Consider the following 17,993-nt stretch of genomic DNA (forward strand, 5'->3'; position numbering starts at 1 on the left):
TAGTGTGGACACAAGAGACACGACCACTACATCTTTCTTACTAAGTGACATGCGGGTTCCTTACGGCTAACCCCGTTTCACCTAATGGAAACCCCTTGAGCCATCCTAGTGTGGACACAAGAGACATGGCACCTTAACTTTAAAGTCTTGGTCTATAAATGCATGAGTAATAAATCTATGCTAGCTATCTCTTTTACCTCGGATACCTATACGATCCGACTAGAGGTAAACTATATGCTTGCTTATCTTGCTATGTGAAGAGATATCTAATCAATTCAAGTCTTGCCACACTCGTATGGCACTCTAGTTTCTATACGAAGAGAATACTCTATATCACTTCACATCTAATCAAGCATACTACTCATGCCTAGCATTCTATTCTTTACTAACTATTCTAGTTCTTGACAAGCTATGTCAAGGCTCTACTTTCATCCCATGCCTAGTTCTTTGCTACCCGAGTAATTCAGCTATTCTCTCTTGAATCACTCTTGCCATTCATGTTAAGATTGCCATGATTTTCATTTCAAGAATCATTTGATGTTATGTGTATTGCTTAGATGTTGTTTTGGGGTTAAATAGATGTAAAACATTGAAAGAAAAGCTTCGGAATGCACCACAGACCTTGAACTGGGCCAACAGGCCAAAGCAAGTTGGCCAAGTCCAGAGAGCTGCGCTAATAGCTCAGCTGGGGCGTGGCTCATCCTGTGAATTTCGCTATTAGCGTAGATTTCGCTAATAGCGTAGCTCTTCGGGTCTGTGGTACCAAATTTCCAATTTTTGACCCAAAACTCATTCCAATGGTTCCTGCAATGCACCAAAACATCCAGCAACATATATATACCTTATAAAACATCTTTCATGGCAATATTAACATGTACAAGACTAAATCAAGGCTAGGGTACTAAAAATCATTTTTCTCTAAACTTAACTAAAATCATGATTGGCTTGCAATTAAACACATAATCCCAATGGTGGGTTCTATCTAAGAACTCACCTAATGATTAGCACTTGATCTTCAAGCTCCAAGCAACAAACCCTAGCTTCCACTTCATCCTTGATTCGTAAACTTTCCACCAAACCATGCTTAAATCCATGCTTCCATTTGATTCTTTGCTTGCTAAGCCATCTATTGCATGAATTTGGAAGGCTTTGATGACTTCTTTGAGGGAGGATGGGGCGGCCTAGAGAGAGAGAGGGAGGGAAGACTCTTACCCAAAACATAGAGAGAGAAGGAGAATGAGAAAATGAGATATTTTTGGTCTCAAACCATATAAATATCTCTTTCTCGTGTAATTACCATAATATCCTTACCTCAGGCGTGTTAAATCCGACACTGATGCTTAACTTGTATTAAGTTGACATCACATAATAAATATTTCCGTCAACTTACTTTTCATAAACTTTCTTCCTCTGGCACGCTTGACTGATAATATTCCGATACTGATAAGCGGGATATTACAGTTCTCTCATTCACTCCTATATGAGGACGACCCAGACAATTGAAGAAATACAACAAGACTTCTATCTTTTCACAAATGTCATTACTTTGTCAAATTCAATATCGCCCAAATTAAATACTTAGAAAAATTATTACAAACTATCAACTTTAGAATGTCTTAAGTGTTCAGAAGTCACTTGCACTTTAATTTCTTACACCTTTAATTACATATATCAAGTGTAGACAAAATCTTATTTATTTGTTAAACTCTGATTGTAGAAATCCTCTTGTACGAGTCAAAGGAAGTCTCTTAATGTGTGTTTGAGCAAATTGTAATTTTATGTGATTATAGTAAAAAAAATCTTTTGGAAATGCAAGAAGACTATACTTCCCTTGGATTGTAACAGGAACCAGGATAATTTGTTTTTTTTTTTTTTTTGAAGAAGGATAATTTGTTTTTGTTTGTGTGTTTAATTTGATTTCGTTGCATACTCAGTTACAACCTTTGAGTAAACTCTACTTATGATCAAACTCTGGACTGTTTTTGATAAACACTTAAGTTATTTTATTTTTTTTGTTGAAAAAACCAACACAATTCAACCTCTCTTTCTTACATTTTTCTCACATTTATATGGAAGGCTATGATTCAAACTCGACTTGAGACTTACCCAAACCCAATACTTCATCTATGTTATATAATCCTTAGATCATCGTCTATTCAAATATGCACTATTTTAAATCTCACACTCGCCTAAAAAATCATACTAACTTGAAGGTCGAAGTGACAACATATACACTATAGTACATCAATTTCATTGTGATTCCGGCCAAGCTCAGTCAATCGAGAAGCATTTTTCCCCCGATCTTTTTTTGGTTACAAAGACAAAGGAAAAAGGCAAACAGACAAAAAGAAAAAAGAACAAAGAGTTAAACTCTCATAAAGATGCTTCGCAAGATAGGAAGAAGATATATCGGAGGAGAGTCATGACAAAGGAGCTCAAATTTTGATGAAGCATCAAGCTTAGCCACGTAATCTGCACATTGATTCCCCTCACGAAGGTGTGGATAACCGAGACATTTCCGTGCTCGGTTAAGTCTCTAATGTCTTGAATCAAAACCACATAAACATGAAATTTCAAAGAGGTGCCTCTTTTTTGTGATGGCCGAGGTTTGAACCCCAAACCTTACATATATTCTGCATTGTTCTTACAAATTGAGCTAACTTACGAGGACATAACGTGCCTTTGATGATGTTGATACAATGTAAAGAGTCTCTTAGTTTAGTTAAAAAAATCAAAACGTTGAGTTTTTTAGCGGTATTTTATGACTTTATATTATTTCATGGAATTATTGCATTGTTCGATGTTTAAGTTTTTTTTTTCCCTCGACTGTGTAATCTTTAGAATAGTTAAATTGTGTGTTGCTTTTTTGTGTGTGTTGCTTTTTATTGCATGTTAAGAATCCAGTAGTTTATTCTATTTTTGAAACAAGACGTAATTTATTTAGTCATTGACAACAGGTGTAAGTTATAGACTTACACCAAAACTCGTATTTTTTTTTGGTAGAAACACCAAATCTCATATTTAGAATCAAATCAAATAGGTGCGGTGCCGATTAAAACAAAATAAATTAAAATAAGTTGTACATTGAAGCACACCATGTGCTTCATCATTAATAAATAAATTATTGAGTTTCTTTTCTTCTTTCGAACAAAATTATACACATTAATATATTATTAAGATTTATTTCTTTCAAACAATATTATGACGCAGTTTCCAAGTTTAAATCTAAGAATATTTAATTCAATAATTTACAAAATCAAATCAGCAAATGGAACATGGGCTATAAAAGCACTACGTCCCTTGTACACGTGCATATTAAACTAGTTTTATAAAATAGGACAGCTGTAAAATGATGTGAACAAAACTTGACCCCGAAGGGAAAAAAAAAATAGTAGTACGTCCCCTTACAAACTCATGCTATTAAACAAGTGTCTCAAAATAAATTTAAAATAGTAGCATGTCCCCTTACAAACTCATGCTATTAAGAAAGTGAGAGTTGTGTAGAGTTGTTGAAACCAAACTAGACTCCAAAGAGTTGGGTGTGGTGTAATATAGAAAGATACTATCATATGGCTACCAAACTCATGCATGCATTTCATTATGATATGAAAACATTAAAAATGTCCTTTTCATCATATACAATAGTTATTTCCTTTAATTTAGGTCAAACCATAACCAAAATATTGGAATAATATACTAAAATATTGTAAGATACTTGTCATCAATGACAAAATGGGATAGACCCATCAGGTTGATCCGCTTAACCCTTCTTTTTTCAGGGGTGAGTTGAGACTTAGACAATTTTTCAATTTTCTCCTTGATATAGGGGAAAAAAAAAATTAATCTGTCAATTTTGTTTCTTGATTTTAGCCTCATGATTTTAACAGTTAGTTGATTGGTAATTCATGAAGCTTGTAATTTAAACGTTTTATAGATTTATTATAGATTTTTAGATTATGTAATTCATATGTTTGAGTGATAATTTTCATATTTTTGGTGGAGTAATTAATTGAATATTTAAATTTTCGTAAATTGGATTTAAATATATATATATATATATATATATATATATATTTACATTGTTTTTGTAAAGTTTTTTATTAATAATTTTTAAAAAAACCATTGACGGATCAACATGCGAATCTGTTGGTCCACCATAGAACGGAGGGTGTGAGATTTCCATCCCTATATCTCTAATTGATCCGCCCCTTTTTAGATGGGTTATGATGAGGTGGGACAGTACAGGACGGGTTAATCTGTTTTGCCATCGCTAAATTTCTTCTAAACCTCACACTCACCTAGAAAATTATACTAAATTGAAGGTCGAAATGTTAGCAAATACACAATTGACCATCAACTTCATTGTGGATTTTGGCATTGCTCAATCAATCCATATGCATGTCTTCCATCAATCTGCTAACAAGTTTAGTTCAGAACAATCAATTTTTTAGTGGTGGTGTATGACTTGATAGTTGATAATCTTGATGTTTAAACTTTAGTATGGACAACCGTGTCAAGTACGTGTTAGAATTTCATCATACTTTATGAAGATATTATTGCGATGAAATAAATGTCAATATTCGATAAAAGAGTGAAGGTTGAATGACAAATGAGTGGCAAGAAAAAAACTCATACTTAGGCCTTCAAATTTTGGATAAAGATGTTGTAGTATTCTCAGGGCCGGCCTAAGGGTAAGGCCATCAAAGACCTCGCTTTAGGTCCCCAACAAAAAATTATTTTTTATTAAATTTTACAAGTAAAAAGGCCTCATGTTCTAATAAAAAAGGCCTCATATATTCAAAGTTGCTTTAGGCCTCACTTAATTTTAAAAATTATTAGGCCAGCCCTGAGTATTCTCACTTGTGTGGTTGCTCTTTCTCAAATGTGTCGATCCACAACAGTTGGCTCTATCAGAAAGCCCAACTGTGATATGATATCCTAGTTCACATTGCGGAGGAGTGGGAGTGGTTCTTGCTGGTGGATCACCGACACGGAGAATCTGACACTTACTGAAGAGATGTTAATGTGTAAAGTATGACTTAAAATTTCATATTGTATGCAAGAGTAGATGTTGAACAACATATAAATGTGAATCTCGCTTGTCTGATTTCTCTTAACCTATTTTGATTATACAACCCAGTTTACGCTCCTTTAGAACTCCCAATAGAAGTACTCCCAACATTGTGATGATTTGTTTTGTTATATTTTGGGTGTCATTTGTTTAATTTTTTTACCTTAAATTACAATTTTTAACTGCCATTAGATATCAGTCAAAAAAGGGGTAGTTGTTTAAAATAACCCTGTAATATACGCGATGTATGAAAAATGTCCCTGTAAAATAAAAAACAGATATTTTGACCTTGTAATTTAAGATTTTTCTTATTTTTGGCCCTATAATGTACGTGTAATCCCAAAAAGTGACATAAAGGTTGATTTTTTTCATGATTTTGTTCAGTCATGTTTAGGACGTTAAAATATGGGTTTTAATATTAAAAAATAAGATTTTTTTGACTAAGGAAAGATTAATAACAAATTTTTATTCCCCGTAATTATGAATTTCTTAAATAATTTATAATTAATTTTTCTATTGTTTAAAGACTCTAAAATTTTAAGGTGGCGGTCTTATGATGTTCTAACCTTGTCTACAATGTTAGGGAATGAAATTTGACCTGTGAATATATGTTTACTCGAAACAAAATTTTAATTTTACACATTTTGATTGAAAATTAAAAATAAATTGAAACGTCTTCGAAATGCTATGAAACTTTCCAGATTAGTTTTATGTATTTTTATAGATGTCTTTGCAAACAATCGTCTAATTTTTTACGTGAATCCATGTTTTAATGTCCTAAATATTCCTAGAAAAAAATCATAAAATAATTCACCCTATAAATAACTTTTTTGGAATTTGCGTATTTTATAGGGTGAAAAACAATAAGAATCTCAAATTAAGGGTTAGAATATGCGTTTTTTATTTTACAGTGTCGTTTTTCATACTTCGCGTATCTTACAAGGCCAGTTTCAACAATTAACCCAAAAAAATCATTCAACCTATATTATTTCAAATTCCTTCACTATTTGTCTTTGGTAAGATCTAACAATGGAGAAATGTAAACGTGTTTTGTTCAGTTGACAAAATACATAATAATTAGACAATTTAAATTGATGCGGTATTTTTTTTTTAGTCTAATATGTTGGTAGCATATTTACACAGTAATCTTCAACTCCTTCAATAGATCTATAAAATTACTATCATCTAACTCTATTCCATATACTCTTACGAATGAAAACACATACTCCTTACTTTTTTTCCTTATCATTTCTCTCAAGTTCAAATTTCTTTTTCATTTTTTATACTTTACTTTCACTCTTTACATGAAAGAAAGGAACAAAATATCTCTCTATGAAACCAATACCAACCCATCTTTTTTTACCATGTTGTGTCTTTTGACTAGGGATGTCAATGGGTACTCATGGGTACGGATAGTATGATACTCGTCCCCGCCCCATTGGATAAATATGATACTCGTGTCCTCCCCGTACCCTCGTGGGTACCCACTATGCGGGTACCCGCGGATATTAAGGTATCCATGGGTACCCATGGATTTTTTAATTTTTTTTTTTAGAAAGAATAACTTTTTTTTAATTACCAAAAAACTTCAACTTTTAAACATTCATACATGATCCATTCAAAATTACATAAATCATACATAATCCATAGAAAATTCATGATTCTTACATAATCTATACAAATTCTTGAAGTAAAGTAAAAACATAAAAACATCCAAATAAACATTTAAATTGCATTTACATTCCAAACTTCAATAATTTCATTTGACTTCCCAATTTCTGAAACAAATGAGTAGATAGGAGGGAGAGGTGGCTGAAGACTTATGTTTTAAAGAAGAAGATGGATGGTTGCAATGAGAATTGAAGAAAAATAAAGGCTGGGTTGTTGGGGAAAGAATCTGTTTTATGATGTGAATGAAGTGAAAACAGTGAACTTAATGAGATGAATTAAAAAAATTAAAATTAAAAATAGGTTATTGATGAGGAATCTTAGGCGAACGGTAAAATTTCCTACAATAAGGTAACAACTTTAAGTAATAAGATATATAAGAATATCTTAGCAATTTACTTAATTTATTATCGGGTATAGATACATGTGGGTATGGATACAATCAAATTCGTGTCCGTATCCATATAATAACGGGTAGTCAAATACCCGTTTATTATACCCGTGGATACTCGTTTAGCTATCCGCCCCATGCCCGTGACGGATTTTACCAGCGGGTACCCGTGGGCATGGGTTTTTTTGCCACCCCTACTCTTGACCTTACTTTTCTATCTCACCATATCACAAACAAAGAGAATCTCACGCTTAAGGGAGATATGTGTCATCGGTAAGTTAAACTTCTAGATTGGATGCAATAGTATATATTGACAACATATATGTGAGATGACAAATATACCTAATGTCTTAAGGTTTTAAGTGAAGATGTGGTGTCAATACCACTTCTAGGGTTTCTCTTAGTCAAATACGATGATCTAATCCACTGTAGTCCCTCGAAACTGTGAACATTTTGATAAACTTTTTATGTTTTGTTTTTGTTGTCGCTCCTTTCAAGCAATTTTGTTTACAACCTCTACTATTTCCAACCTCCGCAGTAATCCCTGCTGAATTTCTTCTAAAACTCACACTCACACTCACCTAAAAAATTATACTAACTTGAAAGTCGAAGTGTTAGCAATACACGATCGAGCATCAACTTTATTGTGTATTTCGGCATTGCTCAATCAATCGATAAGCATTTCTTCCACGATCTGCTAACAAGTTTAGTTCAGAACATTCAGTTTTTTAATGGTGGTTTATATCTTGATAACTGATACTCTTTAATGGGATTATTGCGCGTCATTTCCTTCTTCACTGTTTAAACTTTTTTTTTCTTCGACAAATTCGATGTTTAAACTTTTGAATGGTTAAATTGTGTTGTTTTTTATTGCATGTTAAGGATCCTATAATTTCTTCTATTTTTGAAATGAGATGTGATTTATTGAGTCATCGACAGAGTAACACCAAAACTCATTTTTTATTGGAGGAACACCAAATCTTATATTTAGAATCAAATCAAATTGTAACTTATAAGCATCAAAATCAATTTTTTTTTTTGAAAGAAGCATCAAAATCAAATTGTAAGTTATAAGCATCAAGTCAAGTGATTAATTTTTTTGAAACGAGATAGGATCCACTGAGTCATTGATAGCAGGTGTAAAGGTTATACACTTACACCAAATCTCATATTTATTTAGAATCAAATCAATTGTAGTCTTCACTCGGCGCCGATTAAAACAAATTATGTTGTACATTGAGGCACACCATGTGCTTCATCATTAATAAATTATTATGTTTTTTTTTTGTTCCTTCAAACAAAAAATCATTTAATTAAATCTAAGAATATTTAATTCAATACTTTACAAAATCTTATCAGCAAATATAACACGCGGGTTATTAAACTAGCTTTATAAACATCAAAACAAATTTAAAATCCTCACGAAGGTCAATAAAATAGGACAGTGTAAAGAAATGTCAACAAAACTTGACTCCTTTGCAAAACACATGCTATTAAACTAGTTTTAAAAATCTCAAAATAAATTTAAAACCGTCACGAAGGGTCTATAAAAAAGTGAGTTGTGTAGAGTCATTGAAACCAAACTAGACTCGTAATAGTTGGGTGTGGTGCAATATAGAAAGATAATATCACATGGCTCCCAAACTCATGCATGCAGTTCAATACGATTCCTATGATGGAGGTCCTTCTGGACTTAAGGTAATGATCACTCATTTATAATTTATTTCAAAATATTACAATAGTTAAAAAGTTGATGTATATACATCAACTTTTTTAACTACAATTTTTTGCCTATATGAAATTGTTTAAGGTGATGCATAGTACTAAAAAAATAATTCAGTATATGTAATGTGTAATAGAACTAATTTATTTTATAATATACTTGGGTGTATCTAATATGAACGGCTAAACAATGGTTTAAAGATACATTTTTACTATTTTTAGTTAAGGTAATAGTAAATTAATTCACCTAATCCCAATTTTTTAGTATAATAAAATTCATTATTTTAGTAAAAATGATAAGGGGTCATCTGTAAACTCTATTTGGAAGGTCCAAATTAGAAAACAAGATAAAATGAACTTTATTTACTATAATATTACTATTAATAGAAGAAATAAATGTATATTGATAAAAAATAATTAATGGTATAATTCAAGAAATAACAATTAATGCTTCATTTGTATTCTAAAATGATAAATAATATAATTAATAATTAAGACAAATTATTAAATTAATACCTCGTCAGTATCTTTTTTCTTCTTTCCCACTCATTCTCTCCACTAGAGTTAATCATATTTCAGACAATCTCCAATACCAAATTCATACACCTCTCCTAACATGATTTGAACTTTTAATTTGCCACGTTGAGGAATATGCCATCTTTACTCTATGTGGAACTTGATTTTTCCAATACACTCTTTCATACTCAACACTATTGACTTTGGTGCTTGAATACAAATTGTGGGTGACCCGTATCAATTGGCTCTGATATCTCATTAACTTTTTATATTAAGTTTAATTATTCTTACAAAACCGATATATAAAGTGAGAGTGTCATATACTCTTTATAAATTTTAATCAGACTCTATCTCTAATCAATTTGGAATTTAGTTTTTCCAGTACATTGTTCCATCTATATTTTGTTATAAGCATATTTGGAAAGGAAAAAAAAAAGGTCTATTTTCAAAATATTTGTTACTACTACTATCTTGCAAATATGGAAAGTAAAAGCTCTCTCTCTCTATACATATTGCTACATATTTTTTTTTATTTGTCGTTAAAAAAATGGACAACAAGCATGATTCCAAACATATTTTTTTTTTTATTTGTCGTTAATATCATTTGCATGAGTCACTATTCATTTCAATATTGTCGGTTTTAAGCAGCTTGTTGAAGTTCCTGTTCCAACTCCAAGGGCCAATGAAGTTTTAATCAAAGTGGAAGCAACTAGCATTAATCCAGTTGATTGGAAGATTCAAGCTGGTCTTCTTCGATATTTATTGCCTCGAAAATTTCCCTTCACACCTTGTATGACTATCTTATCCTTTTTTTTTGTTTGTTTATTAAGCTCCGTTTGGATTAAACTATAAACTATCTCTTTGTTTTGCCAAATAAAGACATAATTTACATTTCTTTGTTTTGTGACTTTGATTCAGGCACCGATGTAGCAGGAGAGGTGGTAGATATTGGATCACAAGTTAAAGTTATTGCTAAACTCAACAATCAAGTAAGTATCTTTCTTTTATTTCTTAGGTTACTTCTCATTTCTTCCTATGGTCTCAATTTCAAGTGTGAATTGCAACACAATGTCATGAATGGAATGATTTTCAATTCTTTTTTTTTTTTTTTTGGTTGGAGAATAATTTTCAATTCTATATATAATTTTCAATTATATACGCGCGCACACTCACACTAGATACATTATTCATTATTATCCATTAATATTTATTTCATGTTTTGTTAAATAACAGGATGGGGGTGGACTAGCTGAGTTTGCGGTGGCTAGCGAGAGCTTAACAACTATGAGACCATCTGAAGTCTCAGCAGCTGAAGGTGCTGGTTTACCTGTTGCCGCTCTCGCGGCACATGATGCCCTCACAAAAATGGCAGGAATTAAACTTGATCGTACTGGTGAACCCAAGAACATTCTGGTAACCGCTGCTTCAGGTGGCGTAGGTGTATATGTTGTTCAACTTGCCAAACTAGGAAACAACCATGTGACCGCCACTTGTGGTGCTCGTAATATTGACCTTATCAAGAGCTTAGGCGCCGATGAGGCTATCGACTACAAGACTCCAGAGGGAGCATCACTGAAGAGCCCATCTGGTAGGAAATATGATGCAGTGATACATTGTACTGCTGGAATACCATGGTCAACATTTGAACCTAATTTGACAGAAAATGGAATTGTTGTGGATTTAACACCTGGTCCAAGTTCATTGATGAAATATGCGTTGAAGAAACTTACTTTTTCAAAGAAGCTGTGGGTGCCTTTTATTGTAACTATCAAACATGAGGGCTTAGAACATCTAGCTGAATTAGTGAAAGATGGAAAACTTAAGACAATTATTGACTCTAAGTTTCCTTTGAGCAAAGCCGAATATGCTTGGGCTAAGATCATTGATGGCCATGCTACTGGAAAAATCATTGTGGAGCCAAGTAGGGCTATGTTTTGAATTCTTTTTGGGTTGTATGCTTCATGTTTTGGATGTTGCTTGTTGTATTCATGTGTAGTTAAGTTGTTACACTCTCTAGTTAACTCTTAAATCTTACCGGTTTACAATTTTAGATTAAAAAACAAGTTAACTCATATGTAAACTCTCTTTTTAGTAATAAAGTGTTGCAAATTAAAGAAAAATGATAAAATAGATATCTAGTTTAGTTATTTACTTGTTACAACATATAGAGAGAAATATAAAAGTTATTTTAATATTCGATAAACTCTTACAAATATATGAGTTGAGTCCATTTCTTTTATAAGCCGAGTTGAGTCTCTATATAAGTTTGAGGAGTTTAATTAGACTCTCAAGTTTGACAACTTGAATTGCACTAATCTTATTGTACTGGATTTATAGAACGTTATCGAGGGACTAAATATCATCATAATCAAGGGATTGTAAACATCTCCTCAAATTACAAGGAGTTGTTTAATCTCCATTAATAAAGTGCAAATCATTTGTGATATTGAAGAAAACATGTAGTGGATATATCATGCATGAGCGAAAGCTGTGTAATCAAAATGTGGTTTTCACTTGTCGTGTGGTTTAAAGCATAGACAACTCTTAGGGAGTATTAGATAGGATTTATTGGAATCAAGTTGGTTTAAAAATAACGACCCGATGAGAATATATAACTTTAGAGAACTATTTATCCTTTGATTTTTGTTAAGTGTGTACACAAAATTGTTTGTCCAACGCCACATGATTTTATTCTCTTCTCTCAGTCCCCGTCGTTTGATCTCATGTCATCTCACTTTATTTTCCTGGTACAAACCACAATGTTCATTGCAATTACTGTCGTTTGATGTTTGTTCATTGCAATTGTGCTTAGGTTGGGAAGGTGGAAGGGAGATGGGTAACAATTGATTTAGCCCAATTTGAATTAAAAACTAAATCATAAACCACTTAAACCTCATTCAGGCCGTAAAATAAAAAAGATCCGTAATTTTTTTTTTGGGTTGCATGTTATTCTTAACAAGGGAAATTCCCCTCTAACTGCTAGCGAATTGCATTCGAAGCCTAGTATATTATGGTATGGTATAGGCCGATGGAAACTTATTTCCTTGAGTAGTGGAATTTTTGAATTTCAATTTTCCAATTCAGAAGATAAATGTAAGGTTTACTCAGCCGAGACATGTAACTTGTAGCCAGGTATTCTAAGGTTATCCAAATGCATGACATATGTTAACATTCAAACACAACGTAAGACGCAAGCTCAAATATGGATCTAAATTTTTTATCTTCCTCAGGAATAATTGACGTTGAAACTGAACAGCAAAATAATAAGGATCGGAATTTAGAAGACATTATATTTGTTGTTCAGGATAAAACGTCCAAAAATGAAAATAATAAGGAGCAGGATTCAGAAAGTATTCCAATTGTTCTCCAACAATGAAAATAATGATAGGAAGCTCGTGCTTATTGACGCAAGACCTATATGCATAATAAGGTTGAACATCTTTCCGCTTTTGAAGAGGTTCCTATTGCTGCAAACATGTGTCACTACAGCATTTATCCTTATTTGCAACAGTCAAAAACCGTTGCCAAAACTGTGAAAAGCGTTGCCTAAAAGAATAGAGGCCGTTTTTCAAGTGTCTCATATGCGAGTGTTGCCTAATGTCTATGGGGACGATTTTTCACGCTCTTTGGGCACACTATTTGAATACGTAGCCTAACCCATTGGATTAGGGGACGCTTTTACATGGCATCTAAGGCTACGGTTTATAATTGTTTCCATAGGTGGCTACAATCACAAATCATAGCCCTAAAGTGAACCACAACAACCGAAAAATATAGCCATAGATCATAGGTTACATATATCATAATTTCATTATTTTGTAAATATATTAGACTATAAATTAAACCACACATCAACAAAAGTTGTACATGTTATGATAAGGTTGAGTTAAAACATTCATTCTTGATACATGAGTTCAAACATTAAATCAACACAAAGTATAATAAATAAGATGTCTAATTGTCTATCATTACTTAATACCAAGTACAAAACTAGCAAAATATTTAGTTCAAGTGCAAACATAAATAAAAAGGCTTCAAACTCATTCAACGTTGTCTTGAAATTCACAATCATCTATGTTGTCCTCTTGAAATTCATCACCTACAACATCATCTTGAAATTCATCATCCTCTTGAAATTCATCATCTATGTCATCTTTTTCATCATCTTCATTGATAAAACAAAATGCTCACTACAAATAAGAAGTCATCAAGAGTTATACATCATACAAATAAAACCCAAGACAACATGTAAACCAAACTCAATAACATAATTTAGCTAGTATACTCAATTAGAGTAGTGCTAGCAGCAACCGCTTCAGTACTCCTCACGCACACTCGATTGAATACAGTGCCACGTCATTGCTCTATTCTCGGATACAAGTTATTTTTTGTTAAACACTTTTTAATTTTGATTTTTAATTAATATTTTAATAAGTTGGTAGGCAAAGTATCACAAAAAAGAAATTTAAAAAAATCTGACAGCGATACAAATATGCTTATCTGCCATTACCACTACCTTCACCAACAAAACATTGTTCATGTCATAGATTCACAATCATTTATGTAATTGTGTCCAGATTCGTGAAGGGGAGATACATCCTTTCTCTATTATTTTTCTTTCGATAGTTTATTGCTTTGATTGGATGCAACAATCAAAACTCCACAATCAAAAGTAATAAAATTCAATCAAATCTCCACAATAATTTTCATGTTGATGGTGGATTGATCTTTACAGAATAGTGGAATAGAGAGAATAACAAGGCAATGAAGGTTGTTTGGTGTTTGAAGGAAACAAGGAATTAATTATTGATGGAAAAAAAGTGTTAAAAGAAAAAACCTATACAACCAGTAAACTGGTCACCTCTTTTAAAAGAATTGTAACGTGGGCCAATAAGATAGTGTGTGCTTAACAACAGTTGTTTAATCGATTGCAGCTAGCATTCCTCAACTCAATTAAAATAACATGAAACAATTGTAATATAAAACAATTAGAAATGTGCACAATTAAGCATATACATGACAAAAAACAAATTATTAATCTTACTTTTATAAGTGCCTTACTCCAATATTCACAAAACTTTCTAAAATGAGTTATTGACACCTTTGGAGGGAAATGTTTGAGTCTTTCATAAATGTTGGAATACTTTAAAAACAACCATTCTTAATGTTGTGCTTATATCTTCTTCATGCATCTCTAACAATAGTTTCAACCCAATCTAGTGCTTCAACTGGCAAGATAAAACAAAATCAAGAAATCAAAGACTCTTTAATAATTAGACATTCAAATTCATCAATTCACATATACATTGGCATATCTCCATAAATGTAGTGTTATTACCAATTGGTGTAAAGTTGGACAAAATGTTGAGTTCATAGCCAATGTGCCCAAGAAGAGTCTCAAGTCCAACAATACTTTATTAGTGAGCCTAATAGGCTGATTATCCTCATTAAAGGTCACTTACTCTTGCTCCTCCAAAGTTCTTCCATGAATCCTTTTGCACAAAATTTCCCCGTGAGTTTTTCTTTTCAATGTTCCTATTTTTAGTATAAGGTAATCAACGTGGTAAAACAATATCACAAAGTTTGTTACCAATATATAAATAATACTTGAAATAATTATTATGAAATACATAACAAATTACCTTTTTCTTCTTATTCTCTATTTGTGTTTTCCTCTTCATCGACTACTGGTTCTCTTAAGTCTTCCCCTCTATTTTTGCTAGATAACAGCAGATTTGACTGACTTTCAGAGGCTTACAAGAGCTATAGTGGAAGTTGCTGCCTATTTTTTCTCTATAGACTGACTTGGTTGCATCAATTTCCTTTGACTAGTTCTACCAAAGTAAACACCAAACTGATATCGTTTCATAGTATGTAAGCCATGATATACAAATCATCATCATCCACTTAAGCTCTTGTCCATTTCATACTAAACTTATTGAATTTTGTCTATCATAGTTTTAACCATTTTCAGTTGAACATGAAACAAGTCTCATCATGTCCATAATTTATTTTTCCACCCAAAATTAATACAAAATTGATGTCAAATAAACTGCCAAAAGTTATCATTCAAACCCACAACTTTATTAACAAGATTTGCTTGATTAGTTCTTTATCTTCATACAAATTAGTTTAATCAGTAAACAAAAACTTCAATACAACAAATCTTAACATAAAATCTAGGCTTAAATACTCTTTTGGTCCCTTAAGTATTTATTTGGTATCGCTTTGGTCCCTTAACTAAAAAATGACCGTTTGAGTACTTTATTTTTATCTTTGTTACCTATTTTGATCCCTTCTGTTAAAAAAATTCAAAAAATGTTAGGGTTTGTATTATTCATCTTCTTCCTTCTCCTTCCATCATCTTCTTCATGTTCTTCATCATCAACAACACACCAAAACTCATAAAAGCTCAAATTCATTATTCAATCTTCATCTCTTCTTCTTCCAAAACTCATAAATTCCCAAAAACAACAATACATAATCCCATCACTACACCACCATCATAACCAACAACATAAACTCTAATTCAAACCCAGAAAAAAAATCATTAAACCTAGTAAAATTCAAATGAAATCAAAAATGGAAAACAAAGATACATAGGGTGAATAATTTTAATGAGTAATTTTCAAAATGGGTTTGATTGTATCCATTTTCTGGGTTAAAAGCTGTCGATTATGAACCATTCAATTTAATAGGTTGACACAATTGGACCATGTTTAAGGTGAGAAAAACACAAGAAGGGGGTTTGAATTGTATTAGCTTTTTCTTCTCCTAGAACTGAATTCACTGATCAGAAGCTGATAGAGTTCAGGTTCTGATGCAATGTTCAGAGTCTAAATGCAATGGTTAAGTAAAGAGAGAGAGAGAGAGAGAGAGAGAGAGAGAGAGAGAGAGAGAGAGAGAGAGAGAAGAAAGACACAAAGCAATTATAGTGGTTCCTTCCACAATCCGGAAGTAGTCCACTCCCCCTTGCACTTCTAAGGAGTGTTCACTAAAATCAATATCTGATTACAATTGCTCAAGCACAAAAGCAAGAGACTTCAAACTACTCAAACACAGCAGCAAGAGGTTTCCTATGCTAAAGCACAAACACAAAAGACTTCATATGCTCAAGCACAACTGCAAGAGACTTCTAATCAAACATAATTACAAAGAAAATGTTTGAGGTTGAACACTTGATATACAATCAGAGGTGTTCACAATACAAATCAGATAAGACTCTTAAGACTCTAGAATTTCTAAGATATGAAAGTTGTTAAGAAATTCTAAGTAAAGTTTGACGTGGAACAATTTCAGCAGAGGTTTGGCACTTGTTAAATTGTTGTAAGAGTCTTGCCAATCTTCAGGTCTTCACTCCTTTATATAGAGGTGTGAGAGATACGTTGGAAATTGCCAGCACATCAAAATAGTCGTTGTGAAGCTTGATCAAATCACCAATGATCTGTTGCTTGATTTGGTTATTGTCCTATGAGGGAACAATTTCAAATCCATTCCATATATAGAGCATAACCAGCGTAGGTGCAGCTGTATTCTTGTACTATTGCAGACATGGAGAGTGGAATAGTGGAGTAGTGGTTGTACAATTGTACTATTGTCCTTTTCCTGCGCTCTTCAGTGGATAAGCATCCAATGCCTTCAAATTCCTCTGAATTAGTCGTTGCTCCAGGCTTCCATTCCTACTGCAATCATAAACATTCAAAATAACCACTTCTAACAAACTGAAAATTCCAGTCTTCAGCTTCTAATGAACTTCAGCTTCTGATGACCTTCAGCTTCTGGTGACCTTCAGCTTCTGGTGACGTCAGCTTCTGGTAGACAGCTTCTGATGATCTTCAGCTTCTGGTGACGTCAGCTTCTGATGATCTTCAAATGCTCTTTTCTTCAGACACTTTCTTACAATACAAGCTTCCATTTTGTAAATTCCATTGCTCTCATTTGTTCCTCCATAACCTATATTTGATTTAAATTTTTGTCTATGGTCCTGCACACTTGAACAAATATTAGCATATCCAATTAACATTTTTAATATCTTGTTATCATCAAAACTCATAGTGGTATTGTTAAATACATTTTGTTCCAACACATGTCACTGTTAATTGGGTTAAGAAGCAAATAAATAGCAACTGAGTTGGGGGTAAAATTGTGCGTTCAATCAAATCAAATTTTGGGGTTGGGAAAAAAATAAGTGAATCTGAAAAATTGAAGTGGCAGCAAGGTGGATCCGTACGAGAAGTAAGAAGATGATGAAGCAGCTTCTATGTATGAGCCACGTGGAAATTTTGAGGCTTGTGAAAGAATGGACGAATTTTGAGAGAAAGAAATGATGAAATTTTGTGTTGGTGTTGTTGTTGTTTAGTTGATGAATTTATAAATTTATAGATTAAGTAATTTATGGATTTATAGGTTTTGGGAGAAGAAGAGATGAAGATTGAAAAATGAATTTGAGTTTTTATTTTTTTTATTATTTTTCTGGGTTTGAATGTATAGAAAGATGGGTGAAGATGATGAAGAAATAAAATGTAGAAGATGAAGAAGACGATGAAAAAAGGCTTAAATGTTTTTTTGGTCCCTTAAGTATTTATTTGGTATCGCTTTGTTCCCTTAACGTTTTCAGAGTCAATG

General features: G+C 32.5%; 1 protein-coding gene across 1 annotated transcript; it reads left to right on the forward strand.

The window, feature by feature from the left end:
* The first annotated feature begins 8,690 nt into the window (after positions 1 to 8,690).
* Positions 8,691 to 11,488, forward strand: LOC146927668 (chloroplast envelope quinone oxidoreductase homolog). The gene is made up of 4 exons (XM_085708182.1): positions 8,691 to 8,828; positions 10,017 to 10,158; positions 10,287 to 10,357; positions 10,602 to 11,488. Exons 1-4 carry the CDS (start codon positions 8,763 to 8,765, stop codon positions 11,304 to 11,306), a joined length of 984 nt encoding a protein of 327 aa, XP_085564308.1. The 5' UTR covers positions 8,691 to 8,762; the 3' UTR covers positions 11,307 to 11,488.
* Positions 11,489 to 17,993: the final 6,505 nt, after the last annotated feature.

The sequence above is a fragment of the Medicago sativa genome, chromosome 4 (assembly GCF_051527215.1).
Source record: "Medicago sativa cultivar Bolivia chromosome 4, Bolivia_mono, whole genome shotgun sequence".
In the NCBI taxonomy this organism is placed as follows: domain Eukaryota; kingdom Viridiplantae; phylum Streptophyta; class Magnoliopsida; order Fabales; family Fabaceae; genus Medicago; species Medicago sativa.